The sequence below is a fragment of the Ambystoma mexicanum genome, chromosome 12 (assembly GCF_040938575.1).
Source record: "Ambystoma mexicanum isolate Mex_15411 chromosome 12, UKY_AmexF1_1, whole genome shotgun sequence".
Lineage (NCBI taxonomy): Eukaryota > Metazoa > Chordata > Amphibia > Caudata > Ambystomatidae > Ambystoma > Ambystoma mexicanum.
Window position 1 is genome coordinate 660,087,109 of NC_090936.1, and position 23,913 is coordinate 660,111,021.

The following is a 23,913-nucleotide window of genomic DNA, read 5'->3' on the forward strand; positions in this document are numbered from 1 at the left end:
GCAAATAGTAAGAAGTATTGAACACTGCACTAAATGAAACCTGTAGTTATAATGATAGTGTATCTCAGTATACAAAACTCTGCTACTGAGTTTATGGTCTATGTATTGTCAAGAGAGGGTACTGCATCATATATCTGACAATTTGTGGGTAATTATCTGATATGGGATTACCTAACACTAAAATTCAACACCATTCGAACTGGAGAAATCGAGGGAGCAAGGCACCAGATGCCCAGAGCCAGAAGGGAATGCCGTCTCTGTGGGGAAGGGGAATTGGAAACAGTAAGGCACATGTTATATGAATGTGTCTCTTTGGTAACCTTAAGGGTTGGCGCATTACGCTCTGCGGGCCTGATGGTAACTATCTGGGACTTTGTTGTGGAAGGAGTTCATGAGTGGGAATAACCACGCCTGTATCATTTACCTCACCATGTTCTGGAGGGAAATTGCTAAAATGTTCTAAATGTTGACATGAGTGGGCTGTGCGAAAATGGTGCACGATACTAGTAATGTAACTTTATTATTTAACTATGGGTATATTTTATTTTATTTTGGAAGATGTTCTTCCCTTTTTTAAATCGTTGTGAAAAGTGAAATAAACTATATCACAATAAAAAGAAAAGTTATAACAAGCGAGAAATGCAGATGAACTGCAAACACTGTTTTGTGAAAGCCAAGTAAGCAGCAAGAAAGCAAGAGTGGAAGATTGCAAGCGAGCATGACCGCAAGGTGGTAAAGGAGTGAAATAACCACTAAGTGAACTCTTGTAATTGAATATAGTGTCAAAGCCAAGGTGAACGTGTATGCCTGAATACAGTGTGGCAAGTCCCAGGCTTGGTCTAAGTTGTGTGACACAGTGTGGCAAAGCTAACAGGCTGATAAGGAGAATCCAAGTGAGTGGGAACTTCCACACAGGAGCAAAAGCAGAAGAATATGTGTGGGTCAAAGAACCTACGGTTCCTGGTTGTGCGGCCTGTAATGGGTGGACTGTGTGGTCTGACAACTGTGCGTAGACCAGGGAACCCTCAATTGTGGAAGCCAAATACCTTGTGAAAACAAACCAAGAAAGAGTAAGCTGAAATCAATTGTTAAACTTATCCAGAAGGGACGTTGAGTTAATTTTGGACTTGTTTTGAACATTGAAAGCAGAGGCCAAGCAGAGGTTGGCAAGTTGAAGTCTTGGGGAAGGGAATGCTGAGACTTGATGAATTTCAATGTTGTCTTGAGGATGGAATCCTCAAGATCTTTTTCTGTGGAACTGTGTTGCCTTGAATTGGGGAAGGGAACCCCAAGGATTTGTGGAACTGTTGTGAACTCAAGAACTGTAAACCAGAGACGTTTTCCCTGGAACATTCTTTAACTCGGGGAAGGGGAGCTGAAAAGGAAGCTAGGAGCTGGAGGAAGGTCAGAACTTTTGCTTGATCACGATTACTTGTATTACTGACACCCCTACACATTGTTTAGGTTTAGTTGTGAAGGTAAGGATAGGTTTTGGACACAGACCGACTTTTAAGTCGAATTCAGACTTTCCTTAGTTTCGTTCGGGTAAGAAAATCCCACCTTAGCATATGGCAAGTTAGGCCTTCAACCATCCTGACATTTCATTTAGTGAAACATTTTATTTTGAACTTTGAATCCATTGTCTATGTCTTGCTTCATGATGCCTTCACAGAACTCTTGAAGTGGTCTCCTCTGCAGCCTGCAAAGGGGGATAAAATGGATGCAGGAGGACGTAATCTCCACCAGAGACTTGATGGACCGGACTGGTGCAATGGAAGTTGCATAAAGCTGCTAGACTTTTACTAAAATGGCCTTCACTCGCTCTTCCGAAGTGAAGGAGCCGCTAGGCATGAGAGTGTGTGGAAGCAGGATCCCAGGAATAGCGCAGCCTGAGATGGCGCTACGCAGCATCTGATAATTTATCGAGCATCCCGGAGAAGTTAGGATCTGGATGTCTCTGTGGTGTACTGGACTATCAACGCTTGAGAGCAGGATTGGATTAGCCAATCGTCTGGGTAAGAATCGATGTAGATTCCACCGGAGCCAAACCCTTGGTGAACATTCTCGGGCAGACTGCAGGCTGACCAATAGAGCTTTGAACTAGGAATGTCTTCCCTGAACAACGAAATGCAGGAACTTCTGGTATTTGCTATGAATGGGGATGTGGAAGTAAGCATCCTAGAAGTTGAGGCTTGCCAGGAAATCTCCTTCGTCCAGTTGGTCGAGCACATGCTGCAACCAGACCATCTTGAACTTCTGGGATTTGAGGAATTTGTTGAGGCGCAGCAAGTCTAGAATAGGTCTCCACCCTCCTGACTTCTTTTGCACTAGAAAGTATCTGGAGTACGCTCCGGAAGCCCTGGAGGCGAGGAGGGACCGGCTCTATTGCCCTTTTGTTTAGCATGGCTTGAACATCCTTTAGCCACTTTGCTATGTGTTGTTCTTGTCTGGGGATGGGAGGAATGTGAGGGCATTTGTCCTGGAATTCCAGAGAGTGGCCCTGTTGAAGGAAATCAAGCACCCGTTTGTCTGTCGAGATGGCGCACCAATGGTCGACAAATTGTGATAACCGGCCTCCCACCAGGGTGCGGAAGTGAGGGCGAGGGACCTAGGTGGGATCAGGCTTGCTTTGGCATCTGCGTTCTGGATGCTAGAGCGTGCTGACGCTGGGCGCCACTTCTGTAGGCCTGGGAACATCCCCTGTATACCTCCTGGGTGGTCGGAACAAAAGAACAGCCTCCTCTGCCAGAGAGTGCCCAGTGAACGCACCTTCTGTGTGATGGGTTTTATGGCTTGCAGGGTGTAGTCAACAGCTTTCCCAAACAGGTTGTCTCCATCAAACGGCATGTCCACCACCTTTGTTTGCACATCTGTGCGGAAGTTAGTGGCTTTGAGCCAACAGTGGCGGTGGAAGGCCACTCCATTGCCCATGTGCCAAAAACCTGAGTCAGCGACATCCAGGGAGATGGTAATTACATGGTCAGAGGCTACCTCTCATTCATAAAACATAGCCAAGGTGTTGGCGGTCTCGATGGTAGACGCCGTTGTCGTGATGATACGCATCCCAGTCGCATCTAACTTCTTATCCTCTTGATCCAGAGGAACCATAGAAGAGGAAAAGGGGTTAGAGGACCTCTTTCTAGCTGTAGCAGAAACCACCAAGTCTGGTGATGGTTGAGATCTGAGGAACTTCAAGGCTATGTCTGGGACCCAGTGTTTTTTCTCCAAACGATCCCTTTTCGCCAGGGCTGTGCCCGGGGTCCTCATGACCAACAGGCCATACTCCCAAATATCATCCAGAAGGGGAATGGAAACAATAGTCTTCTTAGAGCACTCCTTTTGCTCAAAAAGGAAACTTTCCTTTTTCTTTTCCCCAGGAATGAAGTTCAATCGTTTTGCCGTCTGTGAGATCATGGAGTGGAATGAACCGATCTCATCTGGCGGAGAATCACTGGAGGGTACATTGACGTCCGGAGGCTCCCCATCTCCAGGACCATAGTCGCACTCTAGGAGGCCCTGCTGTTCCCTGAAGTGAACCCCTGCTGGGCCCTGAAGTGAAAGGCTATAAGGCCGAGATGGTTGAGCCCCTTACCTAGGCAGTGCCAAAATGGGATCAGGCTCTCCCTGACTGCCCTCCTGGTCGGAGTAAATACCTTCCAGCATGTCTTCCTCAGAAGTAATGGCGGAGTGAGTTGCTGCAACTGGGGATGACCCCTTGGGAGGTACCAAAGGAGAGAGGGTGAAGACTAGTGCCTGCTTGGTGGGCCTAGGGAGAAAATCGAGAGCTGGAGGCATCTCTTTCTCCAAATTTGAGCCCTTAGAAAAAGGATGCCATCACCGGGGCCTTTGGAGCCGATAATGGTGCCATTGAGGACGAGGCCATTGTGAAATTCACCAATGGAAGACTAGCCCGCAAGGCCACTCTGGGGGTGGCAATCGTCCTCATGGTGACAGTGAGTGTAGTGGACGAGCCCGTTGACGGGTTTGAAGTCGGTGACGGAAGACAAGTCTTTGTGGACGAAGACGTCAATGGGGCAACCAACTTGGCAGATGAGGTTGTCGAAGGGGTCCGTGAAGATGACAAAGTTGTTGACCGTGAAGCCACTACGGGTCCGCTGACGGGTGTGCCGATGGGGATTTAGGAGTCAGCAATTTCCTGAGAGACGGAAGCCGGCCGCTCACCAGCAAACTTCCTGTCATTGATGAGGGCGATGACAAACAGTGTTTCTCAGACCTGGGCTCCAAAGTCGCAGAGCTCGTCGATGAAGAAGTCGGAGCGTGAGATGGCTTAGCCTTTTTTGGTATCGTCCCCTGGAAAGTGTCCTCAACGGATCTCAAACACTTTTTGTCAGAGGGAGCATGCTCTTTGGGCCTGCATAGCCTGGAAGAGTCATCACTGCGCACAAAAGCTGAGTCAGAAGCATTCCCTTCCTCAATTCACACCACCAACCTCTTATGGCGGTCCTTCCGAGTATTGGAGGAGAAGACCTGGCATATGGAACATCCATCAGCATCATGGTCGGCATGCAGGCAGTAGATGCGCTTGAGGTGGCGATCTTCGATGAAGATGTTTTTCAGGCCACAATGTTTGCAGGCCTTGAAAAGGCTTTTCCTCGTGGCGTCCGCCATGAGGGCCCAAACCACCTGCGGATGCCCATGGTCCATAGATCCGAAGATGGAAGAATCTCGTCCGGCAACAGGTCCCTGCCACTGATGGTCAACGTGACCAAAGAAGAAAAATCGAGATGATTTCTTGCAAAAATGGTTTTAAAAAAAATATCAGTATTTCGATGAGCGAAACACGAGGACAACATGAAAACGTGCTGTAAATATCTGAAGATGGCAATCAGGGGTGGAGCATAGGAGGACGAGCGTCATTGGTTGGGGCAGTATGACCCAAAGTGACAGCAATAGGCTATAAAAATGAACAGTTTTAGCTTTAAAGCGAAATGGGTTTAATTTTTACAGAGGATTCCCAGCCTGATGGCGGGCAGTGGTCGAAGTGAGCGGGAGCGGTCAGGAGTGGTCGGGAGCGGTGTTCCTCTACTTTTTGTTAATTACCTTTTACAGCTCCTATACTTTTATATTAAAAAGAAACCATTCCGGAATGGTTTCGTTTTAAAATGAAAGTGTAGGAAGAAGTTGAAACTTGCCCTTTCAGTGCAATGCACTGAACGTTTCCTTAAACAGCAGGAGTACGTGTTTGGTGGTGTGTATTGTGTGTGGGATGGGATGTGATGATGGGGTTTGTGGGTTGTGGGGCAGGCCAGCAGGGAACATAGTTTCACTACTTCTTTTCATACATTTGACCACTGATGGCGGGGAATATTTGTGAGTATGTTTATCCATGTAAGACCCCATGCTGGAGAGCCTAGGTATGAATCCCATTTATCCCTACCATGTTGAGATGCCAGATCAAATCCAGAAGGAGTCGGAAGTTTGTAGAACAGGGAGGCAGGGAGCGACATACTGCTATATAAATGTAAAGCCATGGGTGAACCATGCACACTAGCATTTGGGGGCAAAAATAACACATCAAAAAGATTCCTCAAAGCATGATAACAGTGACTTTCAGGCAATCGCAGCTTATATTTGAAATGCAAGAACTCGAACCAAGCATACATTGGCCATCATAGACTTGGGTCAGGCTCCAAATGCCTGCTTTTTGCCAAGTAACACAAAAAAAAAAAAGAGTGCAAATATCAATCTGCACAGCTGGATTCTTCCAGAGACATGAATTCGCACAGAGTAAATACTTCTCCCCCAAATCTCATTACTTCTTTTCCAATCCTTTATAACGTGTCTAACAGACAATCGAGTCAGGCTAACCAGAAAATGTTTTTCCATGTAAAGCAAACAATCTATTGGAGTTGGAGACTGATCCTCTCTCAATGAGGACCCAATTCGGACAGTCAACACGATCCAACGCGAGCCAGTGATGTATTGTACTCAGTGTGAAAGCAGTGCGATATGGTCTTATTCTCGGATAACCAAACCCTCTCAGCTGCACCGGTCTCAGAAGAAAGTTCATCAAAATGTTCGGCCTACCACCTGACATGCATCCACTGGCTCACGGTGGCTTCAAGGATCAAGTTCAAGACCCTCTGAATCGTACACAAAGCTTTCTGGGGCTGGGGCCCACACTACATCCAACTCTCTTTTCCAAAACACCTTCCTTCTCGAACCCTTCGCTCAGCCACCTCCAACTCTCAGGGGGTCAGGTGCTTCATCAGGCAGAGAGTGGGGGTAGATCTCTCTCCTCTGCAGGTGCCTCCCTCTGGAATGGCCTCACTACCCCTTTCAAACTTGAGCCGGACCACCTGAAGTTCCGGAAGCAGCTCAAGACCTTCCTTTTCGCAGATGCTTCTCTCTCTCCCCTGCTGACCCTTCCTTGTTGCTGCGCTGACTGGTTGCCTGGCTACCCTCAAAGTCTCACTTGTACCAGGCTCCATCCATGACCAGTCTCCCTTGCATTGCCTCCGCCGTACCGTGCATTTAGGGGCTGTAACGGTAACCCTACAGTCCCTTGCCTCCTTGCACTTAACCAGTGCCCCGCTTCCCTGGCTGCTCGTCCAAAGAGCAATGCTGCCCTGACAGCACTTCCCCCTTCCCTCTTCCGAGCACTTCACCCCTTTCCAGCCCCCCCCCGCATTTTGCGTTGTATTGCACTTGCACAATCTGCATGTCACAAGGCCTAGTAATATCGTTTGTTTTCTCCTCCCTCTGTCTTCCTCCCTTGTCACGCCTAGAAACATTTCTGTACAGGCGTGCTATAAATTACTTATAAAGCTCTGCTGCTGAATAGATTCAGCTACAAGAGAACCTTGCATCTAAAAGTTAGTCAACAATCTCACATGGCATTCTAATATTGAGTTTTCCCCCTCCAACATGGTGGCGCAGATGACAAGCTTGACCCTCATGGCTACCTTCCACTTGGGGGGGGGAAGCGTAAGCAGATAATTTAATGCAGAGGCCATCAGGATCTCCTTGGGCCTTATTGTGGCCTTTCTTTGTTCTTGCTCCTATTATCCTTTTTTCCCTTTCCAAATTCCTATTCTTGCCTCCATGTCTCAGAGAGACTGCTGCCTTCTCCTTGTTGCTGCCTATCTTGGTTGCTGACCAGTTCACTACAGTTATAATCGTTGCCTTGCACGATGTTGGTTGCCTCACAACTGCTTAACCTCTGCTGCTGTATAGATTCAGCTACCAGAGAGCCTTAGATCAGATCCCACCTCTTCCTTTCATCTAAAGGATGGTCGACAATCTCACAGGGGTTTTTCGCACCTCGGATGGGTTTTTTCATCCTGGAATCTTGTTTTCCTTCGTAAGCAGTCACCAATAAACCTCAAAATTAAGCTTCATTCAAGACTCTGTTTTAGACAGTGTTTTAGCCTACATAATCCTAGGCTTCTGCTAACCTAATGTCATCCAAGTCCTGTCCTACCCCATGAACTTTCCTCAAGAAAAAGGGAAGATAAAACATCCTAGAAATCTAGGGAGACCAACCCCTTTCAAAACCTTGACACTAACCTTGGCTCTCGGTCCTCAAAACCCAGAGGATATGCTGTAAACCCACCTTTTTCCTCCCATTTATCCCACTCCAGTAAACATAGGGATTTGGAACCAACACCCCGGGATTCCTACTACCCCAAAAAAAACAAATAAAGTAAGATGCAAAACACCACCCACTCACCTTAATAGGCCCCAATAAATCCCCACACCTAGTACTGAAACAAGTATGAGAAAAGTCCAAACCTACTCTCCCTCAGCCTTTATGGGGTATTTTCAATCATACCCCATCTCCCCCTTCCCATTTCCAACAAACACTGAGACGAGGAAGATGCAACTAAATCAATGAAGATTACCCATAGAAACAACATGGGTAAAGTAAGGGAAACTGGATTTACAAAGAACTTAAACTGTCCCCCTGATAGAGTCAGGCAGAGTCAGGCATTTACTAATTATCACTCACACCCGACTCCACTTGACTGTTTGCACAACTATAAAAGGTGTGTTCTTTTTTTTCGAGGGGGTGAGCGAGCTGGGGATGCCGTCTGGACCAGAGAAGCCGAGGAGAAGACACTACCAGGAGCTGAGAGCTAGAGGAGAACGGCATGCATATATGCTGGCCTGGTGTCTGTGAGGGGCTGCAGCGTGGCAAGGGAGCTGTGTCCTCAAGGAGCCGGAGCGAGGCTGTCTGCATACTGCTGGTGGTGTCCAGAAAAGTGCTTGTTCCCTTCTTATGCCGTGTGCTGGCCCCAAGTGTGTCTGAGGGTTAGGTGGTGAGACCCTGACCTCAACCCCATGCATCCTTATGGAACCACCGGTCACACGAAGCTGCCCAGTGAGTTTCGTGAAAGCTGTGAGAAAGAAACTCTTGAGCATGCATGTGACTGTAGCGGAGCGGGCGAAATGCAAAGAATATAAAGCGGCACAGAGCCAAAAGCAAGCAACAGAAGGTAAAAAGGTTTTGAAGCTAAAAGCGATTGGAAAAGAGTGCGAAAGACACAGAAGTGAAAGGCGGAAAGTGTATAAAGAAGTGCTGAGAGAGTGGAAAGAAAGGGAAAGGTGCAAATGAGCACCGGGAGGACCAAAAGGTGTGGAAAAAGGGTGCAACTAACCCGCAAGGAAAAGGAGCATGCAAGTGAGCACCAAAAGGACAAGAGAAGTGTGCGAGAGGCACAGGAAGGAAAAGGAAAGTGTCTGGGGCACAGAAAAGGGGAAAGCAAGCGAGAGGTAGTGCAAGTGTGCATGAGAAAGCAAGTAGGGTACAAGTGTGTACAAAAAAATAAGCAAGGTTCAAGTGTGAACAAGAAAGAAATCAAAAGAAACAAAGGAGAACAAGAAGGGTTGCAGGAAGCACCTGAAGGTTATAGACTTAAGAAGGTAGAGCAAGGAATAAAGAGTGGGGTTACAGATCAGAGTGGTCACGCCCAGAGGGAGTAAAGAGCCAGGTGGTTTTGAAAGTCTCTGATTGTGTCCCACAAGTGAAGTGTGTATGAAAGAACTAGGTTTAAAAGGAAAAGTACATCCTAACACGTTGAACTTGTATTTGAAACCTAAAAGGGGCCTAAGCTTGGGGAAGGGACCCATGAGAGGCCTAACAAAGAAAACAAAGTGCCTCCTGACAAAACTGAATTGGTGTTGGAAACTGAAAGGACCTGAGCTTGGGGAAGGGAACCCTGAGAGGCCTAACCAAGTAGGAGTTTTATTGTTTTGTAGCGTTGAAAGGATTGAAGCTTGGGGAAGGGAACCCTGAGGAGCTTCAAAAAGGAACTGTGTTATATATTTCTTTTGTGGTGTTTGAAACTTGAACATGTTGCAACTTGGGGAAGGGAACCTCAAGGAATCCAAAGATACTGAAGGTATTTGAGACTATTGCAAGGGCTCTGTGGCGAAGAGCTTACGAACAGCCCTTATGATTGAACTCATTTGTGACACTGACCAAACTACACCTGGTGAGAAGACCACCAGAAACCAACATTGGTTTCCTATTTTCTGATGAAACACTATTTTCATTTTTGAACATTTTTTCAATCATTTTGTTGTAAAGGCAAGCACATGTTTAGACACAGACTTTTATTTTGGACTATTAGATATCGACAGCCTTTAGAAACATCAGTTAAGGGAACCATCCCTTCAGATTTGGGGCCAGTCAGGCATTACACCAACCCAGGAACTTAAGTAAATAAAGGTTTTGAAACTAACATTTTTGAGTGTGCGTCTCTCTCGATACCATGCCTGTCTTACAACATTTACTATGTACAATGAGTGGATGTTGAAACAAAATGGGCATTGTGAAATGGAGCTTGTACCTCCAGCAGATGGCAAAACCAATTATATTCCCAGTCCCATAGCAATGTTGCTTTTGAAATGGCACCAGGAACACAGACTATTGTATATACGTTGAAAACGGGAATTTATGTTCTTCAATAAACTCAACAGCCCCATTTTTTCTGCCGTTGATGCATCATAAAAAAATTAGCAACCTACATTTTCCATTGAAACCTACTGGGCATAAGTATTTTAAATAATCTTTTTGCCATACCGCATAGTCATGAAAGCGTAAAAAAATCATATTTGGAGATGAGCACTGGAAAAAAATGTCTTTTCCACTGCACAGTTAATGTCAGAACGTCCTAAACACAGTACTGTAGCCCGGGTATCACAGCTCAATAGGCATTATGTAGGCGACTGGGAAATTATCTGTAGGTAAACACATGGGCGAATAAATAGGAACGTGACTAGCACTGCGTATGTCGACTCTTTGCCATAATTCTTATTTCAAAGGCACCAGTGTGTTTGCTCCTGAAGCCCTACACTAACAATACGCAAAACTGGGGAATGCGCAAGTTATGATGCATGAAGACATTAATTGTTAGAGTAATGGCTACCTCATATCACCTCAGCACATATTACCGGGAGTGACAAAGGCCCCATCGTATCCCTGTCAACCAGATAACACATGTGCTTCGCTTTTGTTCAGTTACATTGTTGAGAGGGTTATTTTGCAAAGTATGGATGAAGACTACTTCAAAAGTTAAATCACACGAGACTGAGCCCCCACCCCATCTACAAAATTCGCCTCTCCCTCCACAAGAGAGCACTGTTATGGTTTCTGCACCTGAACTCCCCATCACCAATAGATCTGAAATAATTTGAAGTTACCTTGCCCTGACCTTCATTGCTGACTGAGTGATACATAACCTGTGCAGGTGAGAGAGATTAATATAACAATAATATACAATATCACATCTTTGTGTGCTGCTTTATGCTGGATTTCTCCCGCTAGTAAGTGCTGCCAACAGGCGGGGGCTTTACAGGGCCAGGTAATGCCTGGGCTAGTTAGAAGCCTGAGCGAACTGAGGGCTTTACTGTTAGCCTGGGCATTACCTGGCCCAGTAAAGACCCCTAGTATCCCAGCATGTTTACAGGGCTGCTAATAGTGTTTTTTTTTTTATTTGATAAAATGGCACAGTTGCCATTTCTCAACTTTAAAAAAAATTACACACCAAGATGGCCGCCATGGAGTAGGGAGAAGGGAAACTACAGGTATTCTCTTCTACCTTTCCATGGCAGCCATTGCCAGGACAGAGTTGCTTCGGGAAAAGCGAGTGTTCACAACGAGGGACAAAGGAGCGCAAGTTAAGTGGTGTGGGGGTGTGTGTATGATGTGGAAATTGGGGGTTGAGGGTGGTGGGAAGGAAGGAAACAAAAAGGGGAGGGGGATCCGGGGACCACTTTCTGTAATTCCCAGCGTTGTAGATGGTGGTCTCCCACTTCCAAGGAGGCTCAGAGAGGGGGCTTTACCATGAGGTAAAGACCACATTTCGAGCCTCCTGATTACCCGGAAGGCTGCCAAGCACCCCTCACCCCATGGCGCTAATAGACGTTATTGACCACCCAATTTATTACAACTCCATTTCACGATAACACGTCTCGATCTGTCTCCATGCCTTGTGTCTCCCCAACAAGAAGCTGTGCTACTTTCCCTATCCTCTTGCTTGCCTTTCCCTCACTCAATCCCCCGCCCCTTTCAATGTATTCCCCTCCAGTACCAGGAGTTGAGAATGAGATGGTGTAGTACAGCAACCGCTGCAGGCGTCTGCCCCATCCTTCTGAAAGTGGCTACTTGAGAGGAGGACCTCCTCTATTAACTATTCTCCTTTCCACACATGTGCATCTATGTCTCGTGGTTTGCAGACATTTTCTTTATCAGCGAGTGTTGTAACAAATAAAAGGAGCACCAAACCCAATGTGCATGAGGTGCTTAGAAGGGTTTCATGCTTGGATCACTAGAGGAAGGGGGACAGCAAGTTAATGCTGCACTACACTAGCCCACTCGAGCTTGTCGTCAATAGAGGAGCGATGAGAGAAATGTAAGAGAGAATCTGGAGAATAAAGTGAACCGTGAGGGACAATGCAACAAGGGAACTTGGAATGCTAGTAGTGCAAAGCAAGTATTTAGGTAACCCGGAAAAACTTCTGTATTGCCTAGCACTGTGAGGTGGGGTATTAGTTCCCATATTTTTTAAAAGAACAAATGTGCGCATTGTTTAGTTGCAACTTGCAACAGTAAACGTATTATTGTATTACTGTTCTGAAAACAAGTAGCTAATGTCCGTTTATCGTTTCAGGAATAATGGCCATTACATACACAAATCCAATTTATTCATCAGCGGCAGATTCCAGATTTCTGTTAACACAAACCAGATACAAAATATCTTTACGGCGAGTCAAAAAGACAATTCGTGGTGTACACATCAAGATATTTGGTGCAAAGGGAGGTCGGGGAGTCCTGCATTAGAGCATGTGAGAAGGATCTTATCCAGCTGGCATAGCGAACAGCCACAGAATGAACACATGACCATAAATGATTATAAAGCAGTGCATTTACCCAGCTCGTTGAGGCTCTGCGCAGCCTTGGTTATCTCCCGGCTCCCACCTTGAAGCTGCCCTTGGAGCCTCTTGCTCAGATACAGGATGCGTATTATTCTCCGCAGCAAGTCACAGGCGGCCTGGGCAAAGAGAGGAGCTTTGATATGTATTCAGCCGATATTCAACAGAGGTCAGTTTCAGTACGTGGTTAAGATCCATAGCTACGCATAGAAAGCATATTCATGAGCCTTTTACCGTTTTTGTTCATTTTGAACAGGGAAGCGCGCGCTATTTTCAAAAAAACGTGACAAGGAATATGCATCAATCTCTTAAGATTTTAGTACCTCTAGAGTAATCTCTTTTCCCCAAATCTTTATAGTAGGATACTTAGAACACAAACACTTCAAAAAGACAGGAGAAAGGGGGGAGGGGCCTCCAAACCACCGGAAAACGCTATCATAACGTTCCCATTACCTATTTAAAGTGCAAAATCTAAGCGCAAACTACTAGCTTCTAAGCCAGGAGAAAGAGCAATTAGAACCCCATATCCAAGCACACCAGTATCCCTTTCAATCCCACAACCCCTCCAACTGAAATGCTTTTAACTGCCATGGGTTTTCCCCCCCAGTGCCAAGGCCTTTTTTGGTGATTTCAGTATTTCACCATGCAAAGCCTTCATTTTCTCCTTCATTAACCCCTTAAGTGCCAAGGACGAGCTATCTCGTACCATGTCCTGGCACTGGGGAGGTAATCCCAAGGACGAGATACCTCGTCCTTGGCACTTAAAGGGTTTTAAAGTCAGGGAACCTGTTGCAAAATTCGGGTAGCGGGTACTATTCCCGCACATAGCCACCCAGAATATTGCATTGAACTGAGGATGCAATTTATTTCAATGATGCTATATCCCACACTTTGTACCACCACATATTTATCCTAGGACCTTCAACCACCTTCCGATTCCTAGCCAGGGACATTCTAGCAGCTGTCAAAAGGTAAGTAATGAGCACAGAATCACGACCCTTCATAGCATAAATCCCTTCAACCCCATCCCCCAATAATACTAACCTCGGATCCAATGGTAATTTATTTATTTCACTTGTAAAGCATGCACAAGCCCTCAGGAATCAGGGCGCTATAGAACCAGTTACATGGGGCCCAAAGCCGATAGGCATAAGGTTTCAGAGGAGCAGTCAGTGTACATCCTTAAATAGTATCAGGAAGTTCCAGTTTAGTTTACATGGCAGATTTTGTTGAACAACCAAGTTTTCAGTGCTTTGCGGAAGGCCCAGAAGGAACCTTCAGCTTTGAGGGCAGGTGGGAGGGAGTTCCATTGCTTGGCTAAAATGACGGAAGGCTTGTGCCTCCAGCTTTGGCACGTTTGAATTTGGATTGTACGAGCATGTGGGAGTAAGGGGTTCTGGTGGGTCTGGAGGGGTGGGACATGGTGACTTTGTGCGACAAGTAAGGGGGGGCAGGACTTAGAGATACATTTATGAGTGATGGCGAGAGTCTTGAAAGTGATTCTTTCTTTGATAGGGAGCCAGTGGACCTTTCTACGGACAGATGATATGTGCTCTGAGAGAGGAATGTTCATGGCTGCGCGAAGGGCATTGTTTTGTATAGTCTGGAGTTTCTTAAGATTACGAGATGAAGTGCGGGAACAAGGCGTTGCAGTAGTCTAACCTGGCACCCACCACTGAGTGGGTGATGGTTAGACAGTGGTCATGGGTGAGGAAGGCTCTAATAACATTGATAAGTTTGGTCTAGTAAGCAGCCGCTGAGGAGATGGCGTTGACTTGGCAGGTGACGGATAAGGTTGAGTCAAGGTACACTTCTAGGGTTTTCACGGAAGCAGAGACCGGGATCACTGAGCCATCAATGTTGAAGGCTGAGTAGAGAGGGTTTAGTTGCTTCAATGCTGCAGTAGAGCCAATGACGAGACGTTCTGTTTTCTTATCATTGAGGCAGAGTCCATGGATAGCCATCCAAGCTTGGATGGTGGCATAAGTGGAGGTTAGTGTGGCAGCATCATCGTGGTAGGATCCAGATAGGGGAAGGAAGATTTGGGTTTTGTCAGCATAGTTTTGGTAGGTGATGCAGAGGCAGTCTAGGAGATCGAAGAGGGGCTTCGTGAAGATGTTGTACAATGTAGGGAACATGCAGGACACTTGTGGCACCCCGCAGTTAATGGGGGAGGATGATGCACAGGCATTTTCAGCAAAGACTTTTATAACTCTGCCCTCGAGAAAGGAGGCAATCCAGGAGGCTGCTTCCGGAGAAAAGGAGGCTGAGGAGATAAGATGTTGGCATAGAATGTTATGATCAACCAAGTGAAAAGCAGCAGACAGGTCAAGGAGGAGGAGTAAGGCTAACTTTCCCCCGTATCTGAACTCATCCATCTGCATTTTCAGGCCCACGAGTGCTGAGTCCGTACCATGTCCTGGACTGAAACCAGATTGCTGCATGCAGAGGATTTGATTGGACTGGCGATGATGTTGAATTTGGATTCAGGGCAGCCTGTCGAGAATTTTGAGTAGGAAGGGAACCGTAGTGATGGGCCAGTAGTTATTGGGTGAGGTGGGATCAAGCTTGGTTTTATTTCTGAAGCGGGAGGACCCAGGCTTCCTATAGGCAAGCTGGAACCAGCCCAGAGGTGAAGGAAGTGTCGATGAAGGCTGTGATGACGGGGGCTAATGTTTCAGCACATTCTTTGATCAAGGGGGCTGGGCAGACATCACCTTTACAGCGCAAACGCTTGAGGCAAACGAGTATGTGCACCGATTCCTGTGTGGTGATTTTGTTGAATGTGAACAGTGGGACTCTAGGATTATTTCGGATGGGGTCATGGGAGAGCCTATTCAAATGGGCAAGGCTGGTTTGTTTGGCAGAGATTTTCTTTGGTAGCGTGTTGATTTTTAGAAGCAGTGCATCCAGGATATTTTTGCACCAGGCAGCATCTTTGGTTTAGGAGATAGGGGCTTCAAGTTCTCCAAGGATGGCAAAGAGTTCTTTTGAGTTGGCTTTTGCAGTTCTAGTGTTGAAGGTGATAGCTTTAGCTTGGATAATGGCTTGCTTGCATCATTTGGACAAGTTAGAGAGTTGGAGTTTGAGGTCTTCTGTGGTGTTATTCGAACAAGTTTCTGCGTGTCTTTTTTCAGTTCTGAGGAAGGCTAGATCGGGGGTAAACCATACATTTGGGTGAATGACAGGTTTGGCTTTTTTTTGTACCAGTGGAGCAATGGAATCAATGGCATTGGTCAGAGTTTTATAGTACAAGTCGGCTAAGAACGTGGTGTCAGTAGGTCAAGTAGACAGGGTTCAGGTCATTGAGACAAGGGGAGAGGTTTTCTTTAGTGAGTCTCTTGAAGCAACGAGCTGGTGGGGCGATGCATTGAGGGGGGTTGACGTAGGGTAGCAAGAATGAGATGATAGGATGGTCAGACCAGGGACAGGGCGAGTTAGCTTTGATGGAGATATGGCAGTTGTCAGCTATCCATTCAAGAGAACACCCTTTGGTGTGTGTGGGATTTTGAATACGTTGTACAAAGCCGAAAGCAGTGAGGGCATTGGCTAAGGAGCAAGCTGGTAAGTCAGAAAGGTCATTGAAGCCAAGGTTAAGATCACCCAAAAGGAGTATTTGTGAGAAAGGTTTAGCGTTGTCCCCTAGGATGAGGAGAGGTTCCTCCTCAAATGAGAGGGTAGGGCGGTAGACAATGTGTGTAAGGATGGTATTTGTGTGGGATGTAGAGAGTTTGAGAGAGAGGATGTCGCAATTGTTATTGAGTGTGGATTGGATTTGTCCGACACCTAAACGGTCCTTGGAAATGAAAGTGACACCAACTCCTCTGGGATTCAATCTATCACTCCTGTGGATAGTGGAGGGGATGGCAACAGAGAGGGTAGGTCCAGAGGCCTAATTGAGCTAGGTTTGTGTGACGGGTAGTGCGTCATGATTGTTGGCAGTCAAGAGATCATGGATGTCTAAAGCATGGGCGGGTAGAGCACGCGTTGATCAGTGCTAGGTTGAGACAGGGGATAGTAGGGGAGGGTGTAAAGGTGGGTCTGTTGTTGTGTTTCCGTTGTCCTCTAGAGGTGGAACACTGGGCATGAGGAGCCAGGGCAATTATAGTATTTGAAGCAGTAGCAGCAGTACATCCTTGATTGGCATTGGGCTGGGCGAGAGGAGGCAGTACACATACATTATTAGGAGGAGCAGTACATTTCAGATTGGCATTGGGAAACTGGGCAAGAGGAGGCAGTATACATACATTATTTGGAACAGCAGTTACAATACAGTTCTGACTCACGTTGGAAGGCTGTGCATGAGGAGGCAGTACATATCCATTTTGAGGAGCAGCAGCAGTACAGTTCTGACTGACATTGAAAGGCTGGACAGGTGGGGGGGCAGTACCCAACGTCATTTGAAGCAGTAGTAGCAATACAGTTGTAAGATCACGTTGGAAGGCTGGGCATGAAGCGGCAGTACACCTGCATTGTGTGAAACCGCAATAGCAATACATTTCTGTTTGGCATTAGTGGTCTCGGAGAGAAGAGTCTGTGCATATGTGTTGCTGCTGGGTATAGCGTTTATCTTACTGTGCATGTAGGGCAACTTATAGACAGGGGTATGGTGTGCACGGTGCGTCATAGTGTCTAAGGAATGAGCTTACTTTGGACGCACAGTGCGGTGCACGGCTTGAGGGTCCGGAGGCAGAACTTGCATTCGAGACAGCTGAGGGGCTTGCAGGGAGAGAACTCAAGGGTGTAGTAGTATCGGTAAGCGCGTGGTGTGTCGGTCTAGGAGGTATCGGATGCTGGCTTCTAGAGAGGCAATGGCCGTTGTGAGAAACCTGAAGGTGTCACACTGACTAGTCCCCGGGAATCTGTCATCCAGGTGGCCAGGACATGGCCATCGCTATTGGCTCCAGTTCCTAAGGGTGGACTAGTGAGGGAGGATCACCTGGATGAGGGGTCCTTGGGGAGTGAAAGTGGGACACAGACAGGTGAGATGCAGTATCCCCTTCGATAGAACACCTTTTCCCCATCCAACCCCTTAGGATATTCAGAAATTCAACCTGACCCTCTTTCTGACACAAACACTTCCTTACACCATGAAAGACACTAAACTAAAATTAGGGCCGTGTGCCTGACATGTTTCAACACAAGGATCAGGCAGAGTCAGGCAATTGACAATAACTACACACGCCTGATGGCCCTTTCCCTTCCTCAGAGGGATAAAAGGTGGAGCACAAGAGCACAATTTGAGCAGGCAAAACGCACAAAGAGGCGGCTGTTCCAGGACGGCAGTTGAAGAGGAGGAGAAAGGCGGTTAGACTGTAAAGGACGACAAGGAGGGAAGTGCCCTTGACCTTTTTGACCCAGACCTGCAAAGCCTCAGTGAAAGGAAGACCGGGAATCACAGAATGTGGTGAAACAGATGTCAACGGTACACAGGGCCCTCCCACACTGATAAACAGGGCGGAGAGCGGCGCTTTTTACCGTGGTACCGTCCTTGACTCCAAAGACCAGAAGCGCCAAGGAGTTCAGCACAGCCGGTGAGTCGGAGGGAGAACCTATAGAAGACCGGGCTGTGCTGATCAAAGTTTGCAAATTGCAACATGATATCAACTGAAGAACAAAGAAATGTGTGTTTTAAAGAACTTGTAAAGCCCAAGGAAAGACCAACTGCAGAGTGGTCTGGCACTATGTGGGCGCTTATTTGAAAGACTCTGGTTGTTTCCCTCTTGTTAAAACTACAGATACCAGGAGGCCCTAGGAGAACCTGACGTAAGAGGTCAAAGTGGTCATACAAGGGTCGAGTAAAACCCCTTGTACAATTGAAAGTCTTTGGCTCGCCGAAGAAACAAGAGTGAATTGTGCTACTGCGGCAAATGTGAACCCGACTGAGGGATGCCTGCGAATTAGGGTGGTCAGTAACACCCCGAGAACATTGTGTGAATGCAAGTACGTGAAGCCTGACTGGGGGCTGAGACCCAGGACTGGGGTAGAAAAGAACCAAAGGGGTCGAGTAAATTGTGGCAAGTGTGAACCTGACAGAGGGAAGGGATCCCCACTTTTCTAATGAGATGATAGAATCATGAACTGTTAGTTTAGAAAGCATGAACCCGACTGAGGGATGTCTACAGTGAAAGTTTTTTTAAAAAAAGACATTGCAACTCGTGAATACGACAGTTGAAAATATTATGAGTGAAAGGCCGTAGTGAACCCGACAGACGGTGGCTAACATTTGAGAGGATCGGAGCCCAGTTGAGGGGGATACAGGGGTGAAGTGTCATCACCCAATGTAAAAGAATACAGAAAGGAACGTTTTTCTGTTACTTTGACAAATCAGGCCCTCAGAGGCAAAAGACTTTGTAGAAAGGAGACTTGGCCACCGAAGGCCCTGATATCCCTGAAAGGAACTGTAACCTTCTGCTGGAGAAGCCCAGGAGTGTGCTGTGCTCAAGTGTCCCGCCTTGTCCCATGCTAAAACCGTGGGGAAGGGAGAGCCCAGCCATAACATCCTGACATATCATTTGTGAACACTTCTTTCTTTTCTTGTGAACTATATCCCACACTGTTTTGTAACTTAGCTTTAAGGATTGGCAATACTTTTTGTTTGTTGGTATAGGCCCTTTTTATTTGACAAGGCGCTAATAACCTTATTATTATTTGATGGTCCTAGCTTGCACCCATGTTAGGCTTAGGTTAGGTGTTTTTCTCACCCATTTATACAGTTTAATAAATATCCTTGAACTGTGTCTGTCTTTACTGTTGCCACCATGAGTTCCTTACACTGTACGGGGTGGATAAGTGTAGTCTAAGACGCACAGAGGGATTGTACCCAGATCTCAATTCTAAGCGCTTATTACAGCAGAGGGTGGCCAGTGGTTTTTCTACATAGTGCGTGTGAGATGTTGTACGGGCAGACAGGCGTGAGTTGGAGCGTGGAGACAGTGTTATCGTACATGAGGCCGCACAGAGGGATAGTGGGACAGTCAAAACTGAACTCATGGAGACAGTGCCTGAAGCCGGCGGTAGAAAAGGGCTTGGCATGATATCAGAGTATGCAGTAAGATTAGGAGACATCATTAGGTTGCGTAGCAGAGCTGCAGATAACTGCAGCAGCCCTAGGCGTCTTGGAACCAGGAGGATTGGCTGAGATTGCATGGCCAGGAACAAAAAGGGCTGACTCTGTAGATCCATTGAGCAGCACCTAACACCTGCAGCGCACAACATTGTGACCTTGGCCAGCGTGGGCTTCACCACAGAGGGTCTGGTGTGTGGTGTGAGAAACCTGAAGTTGTCTCCCTGACTAGTCCCCAGGGGTCTGCCATACAGGTGGCCAGGACACAGCAATTGCTATTGGATCCAGTTCCTGGGGGTGGACCAGTGAGGGAGGATCACCTGGGTAGGGGGGTCCTGGGGGAGTGTAAGTGGGACACCGACGGGTGAGACGCGGTATCCCCCTTCTTCTAATGCCTTTTCCCCATGCTGCTATATAGGAAGCATAAAAACTCCCCCACCCCCCTTTTCCAACATAAACACTTACGGACACCACGAAAGAAGACGGACAAACACCAAAGCCGTCTACCTGACATGTCCGTCCCAACACAAGGGTCAGGCAAAGTCAGGTAATTGACCAGGATCACACACACCTGACGGCCCTTTCCCTTCCCCACAGGGATAAAAGGTGGAGCATGAAAGCACAATACGAGCAAGACAGACGGAACAACGAGACAGCTATCCAAGCACAGCAGTTCAAGACAAGAAGAAGGGAAAGGCGGGGAGAACCAAAAGGCTGTCAAAGATAGATGTGACCTTGCCCTTTCCAACCCAGACATGCGAGACCACCGTGGAAGAAATTGTAAGACCGCGAACAATAGACCAAGTGTGTTGCAGCAGATGTCAACGATACACAGAGCATGCTTAGGCTGATCAGCCGGAACGAGAGGGATGCCTGTTACCGTGGTACCGGCATTGACTCCAGATATAAGGAAAGCCAAGGGGTTCATCACAGTCGGTGAGTGGAGGGGAGAACCGATAAGAAACCAAACTGTGTTGAATGAATGACGCAGTGGCACAATGAGCAAAGTTCGAAGAACTGTAAATTGTTAAGAGAATACCACCTGCAGAGGGAACCGGCAGCACGTGGGTGCTCCCTCGAGAGACTGGTTGATCTTGTGATTATTGAAGCTACTGATACCAGAAGGCCGTAGGAGAGCCGCCAAGAAAGTTCAAAGTGGTCATACAGGGGTCTAGCAAAATCCCTATACAGTCGTAAGTCTTTGACCGACAAACCATTCAGACCGCACAGGAAGTGAATCACACAACAGAAGAAAGTAAAAGAAATTGTGAGATGGCAAGATTAAACCCGACGGAGGGATGTCATAAAAGAGGTGCAAAGTCTAAAGTCCCAAGAAGCAGTGTGTGGACAAAAGTGAACCAGACAGAGGGATGTCCAGAGTGAATTGTTTAAAGAGACATTAAGATTTGTGAATGCCAATGAGAAAATATCTTTGTATAAAGCTGCAGTGAACCCGACAGAGGAAGGAAAACAGTTGAGAAGGGTCTGACCCCGGAAGAGGAGGACTCAGGGGTGAAAGGCATCACCCAACGTACATTTGAAAGGAACTTTTTGTTTGTTATTTTTGGAGGCTGTCAGTTCCTCAGAGGCAAGAGACTTTTTATAGAAAAGAGACTGTTAGGGAGAATTCTCTGGTTAGGCTGAATTTCCCTACCTAGTGAGTCCCCCAGCAGCTTTGCTGGATTTCTGGGGTTTAATTTTTTTCTCCTGCCAAGAGTGAGACTCTTTTACCCTCACTCTTGGACATGTTGAAGTGTGTTTTCTTGGTTAAACCTTGTGTTGAATGGGCTATGGGGTCTTTTACTCCATAGGGCCTCATGTATTTTTGTGATGTGGGTCACACAGCACCCTCTGTGCCGTGACCCAGGGGTGTCCTAGGGACTCCCCAACATAGACTCCATACCCTGGGACTGACTACTGTCTCCCAGGGCATGTAAAGTCACCAAAGACTTTGCTAGTCTTGAATCCTGAACAGAACCAGTACAAACCATCATATTGTGGACGTACTGGCTGGGGCAATTCGATTGCCCCAGGGTCTGTTAGTCGAGGGGGCACGTCTCCGTCCCCCCTGATCGAGTTTTGGCTGGTGGCAGTGGAAACTACTTTTTATATTCGACCGCGAATATTTCCCTATGGGATTTCCCATTGTTTTAGGCTAACACATTTAATTATTTATTTACGGTAGCCTTAAACATACCGCCGGTTTATATATTTATTTTTATAACTCCGGTTGGGACTTTTTGCCAAAACTTGATTCTAAAATGGCGTTGGTGTTCGCCTCTGTAACTCTGACCCAAAGTGGAGCCCTTTGTTCCACTTTTGGCGGGCTTCTCCACAGAAGCCCTCCAAAGTGGTGCCACTCTGTCTGGGGTACTTAGGAGGGGTGGAGGGGGATTTAGGCACCCTGGACTGAGTTACCTTGGTAACTCAAGTCGCACTCCGTCCTGATTGGCCCAAGTGGTGAGCCGCCCGGCTCACCACTTAGCATGTTTGAGTGACAGCTAGGCTGGGTGAATGGGGGTTTGCTGCATAAAAGCAGGGCTTTGGGGACTGGGACTTCAGAAGTCGCCACAGGACCAAGAATCCGACGAGGGAAGAGCTGAGCCGACCTGCTTCGACGACACCACCCGGTGGAGCCCTGCTGAACCGTCTCACCACTTTTTCCCGACGACCGAGGAGAACTCTTAACGGAGTGGCTCCTTCCCTTGACTGGTGGGGACAACCAGTTTTCGCCTTCTTTCCGTCCTTTTGAGGTATCTCGTGGCCGCCTTGCCTGTGCCAAGCACCCCGGCATCCGGAATACCACACTTTACCCCCATACCGCGAAAGTCGGTACCAACCCTTTAACCGGAGGACTCCGCGGCTGGTTTCTTCCCGGGCAGTGCTACGACCTTTCTCTTCTGCTCTTCAGCGAGATATTCTTCTCCCCTGACCGACGTCGAGCCTTGCTGTCGCTGCCTGGAACAACTGCCCCCGCTGGAGGATCCTTTCCGCTTAAGGTACTGTGTTCCGCCTGGCTTCCCTTGCTACCGACTGTACGGGGTAGATTTAGTCCCCGGCTTTCGAACCTGGGAGTGCCTGGGACACTTTGGCTAAACTTTCTGAGCCACTCTAAACTCTTTTTGACTCTTTGCAAGACTTTGAATCTCTAACTAACAGTGTGATCTTGGGCACATTTTCGCTCCGGCTACTCTAAGAGTGGGCCCTGCCTAGTGACTTTTGCTCACCTGTGACTTTATTCTTCTTTAAGCCTATTGCAAGTGTTCTGGACCTTAGAGTGGTGTGTCTAACCTATTTCTGCTTTTTTCTCTCCCTTTCTTGGAAACTACTAGAGTGTCATCTAACGTTAAGCACTCACCTCTGTTTTAATTAAGTGGTGTTAACCTAGAGTTGTCTAGATAGGAGAAAGGATTGAATTTACTTTCAGTATAACTGTGTTGAAGTGCTTTTACTATATTTTTGCTAGAGTGTTTTTAACTTATGTGTATTTTAAATAAATAACTATATACTTTTGAAACCAAGCTCTGGTCAGTGTTTGCTTGTGCTATTGTGTTTTGGTACATATTGTGTATACTTTACATACTGCCTAACTCTTCTTGAGAGAAGTCTGACTGCTCAGCCACAGCTACCAGGTAAATCTGGGTGGTACAGACTGCTACCAAAGGGGTTTACTGCTCTACCTGTAGTCTTAAATCTTTTGCAGTGTTCCCCAAGGGAACTGCACAGGTTTCTGCCTAACACTGGTGTACAGCGGTGGGATTTGTATTGAGTATACATTTTATTGTGCTTTAGATACCTTAGTGCAACTAACCACAAAGCTTAGCACTGAAAAAGTAAAACCTCTAACATGTCAGTTATAGAAAGCTATAGTCAAGAGTCCCTTGCAGCCAAAACTGCTGATTGTTTAAGAATGCTCTGTAAACATAAGGATCTCCTGACTAAGGGCAAGAAAATGGAGCTGATTGAAAGATTGTTAGCTAACCAAAGTCTGGGTGATGGTTCAGAGGAGCCTACCACTCCAGCAACTGTAGATGACAGTATTGAAGTTAACATGGAGCAAAATGTTGATGTTTCTGAGGAAGAGTCAGAAGAGGAGGGTGAGGCTGTTGTAACTGTCCCCCCTAGGCCTCTGCCTGCTCTACCTGCTGTGCCTACTGGACCTTTACCAGGTCCCACATTTAGTCCTCAGTACTTTGAACTGGAGAAAATGAAGCTAGAATTGGAGTATAAGAAACTTAATGCTCAAACTGACAAAGAACTAAGGCTAAGGGAAATGGAGCTCAAGTATGACTTAGAAATGAAGAAATTATCTGTTGAGAATGTTTCTCTCTCTAGCTCCTCTAGAAGTTCCAGTCCTAAAAGACCCCGGATGCCTAAAGAATTGGTTGGTATGTATGAGCCTAAGTTGGATGTGTTGGATTGGTTGTCTCTGTTTGAATATAATCATG

General features: G+C 46.9%; 1 protein-coding gene across 1 annotated transcript in view; it reads right to left on the minus strand.

Moving 5' to 3' along the window:
* The window catches only part of COG5 (component of oligomeric golgi complex 5), a 2,640,594-nt gene that overhangs the window by 2,077,714 nt on the left and 538,967 nt on the right, over nt 1–23,913 (minus strand). Inside the window, exon 6 of the mRNA XM_069629143.1 lies at nt 12,398–12,518. Within this exon, the coding sequence (XP_069485244.1) occupies nt 12,398–12,518 (121 nt within the window). The remainder of the gene's footprint in view (nt 1–12,397; nt 12,519–23,913) is intronic.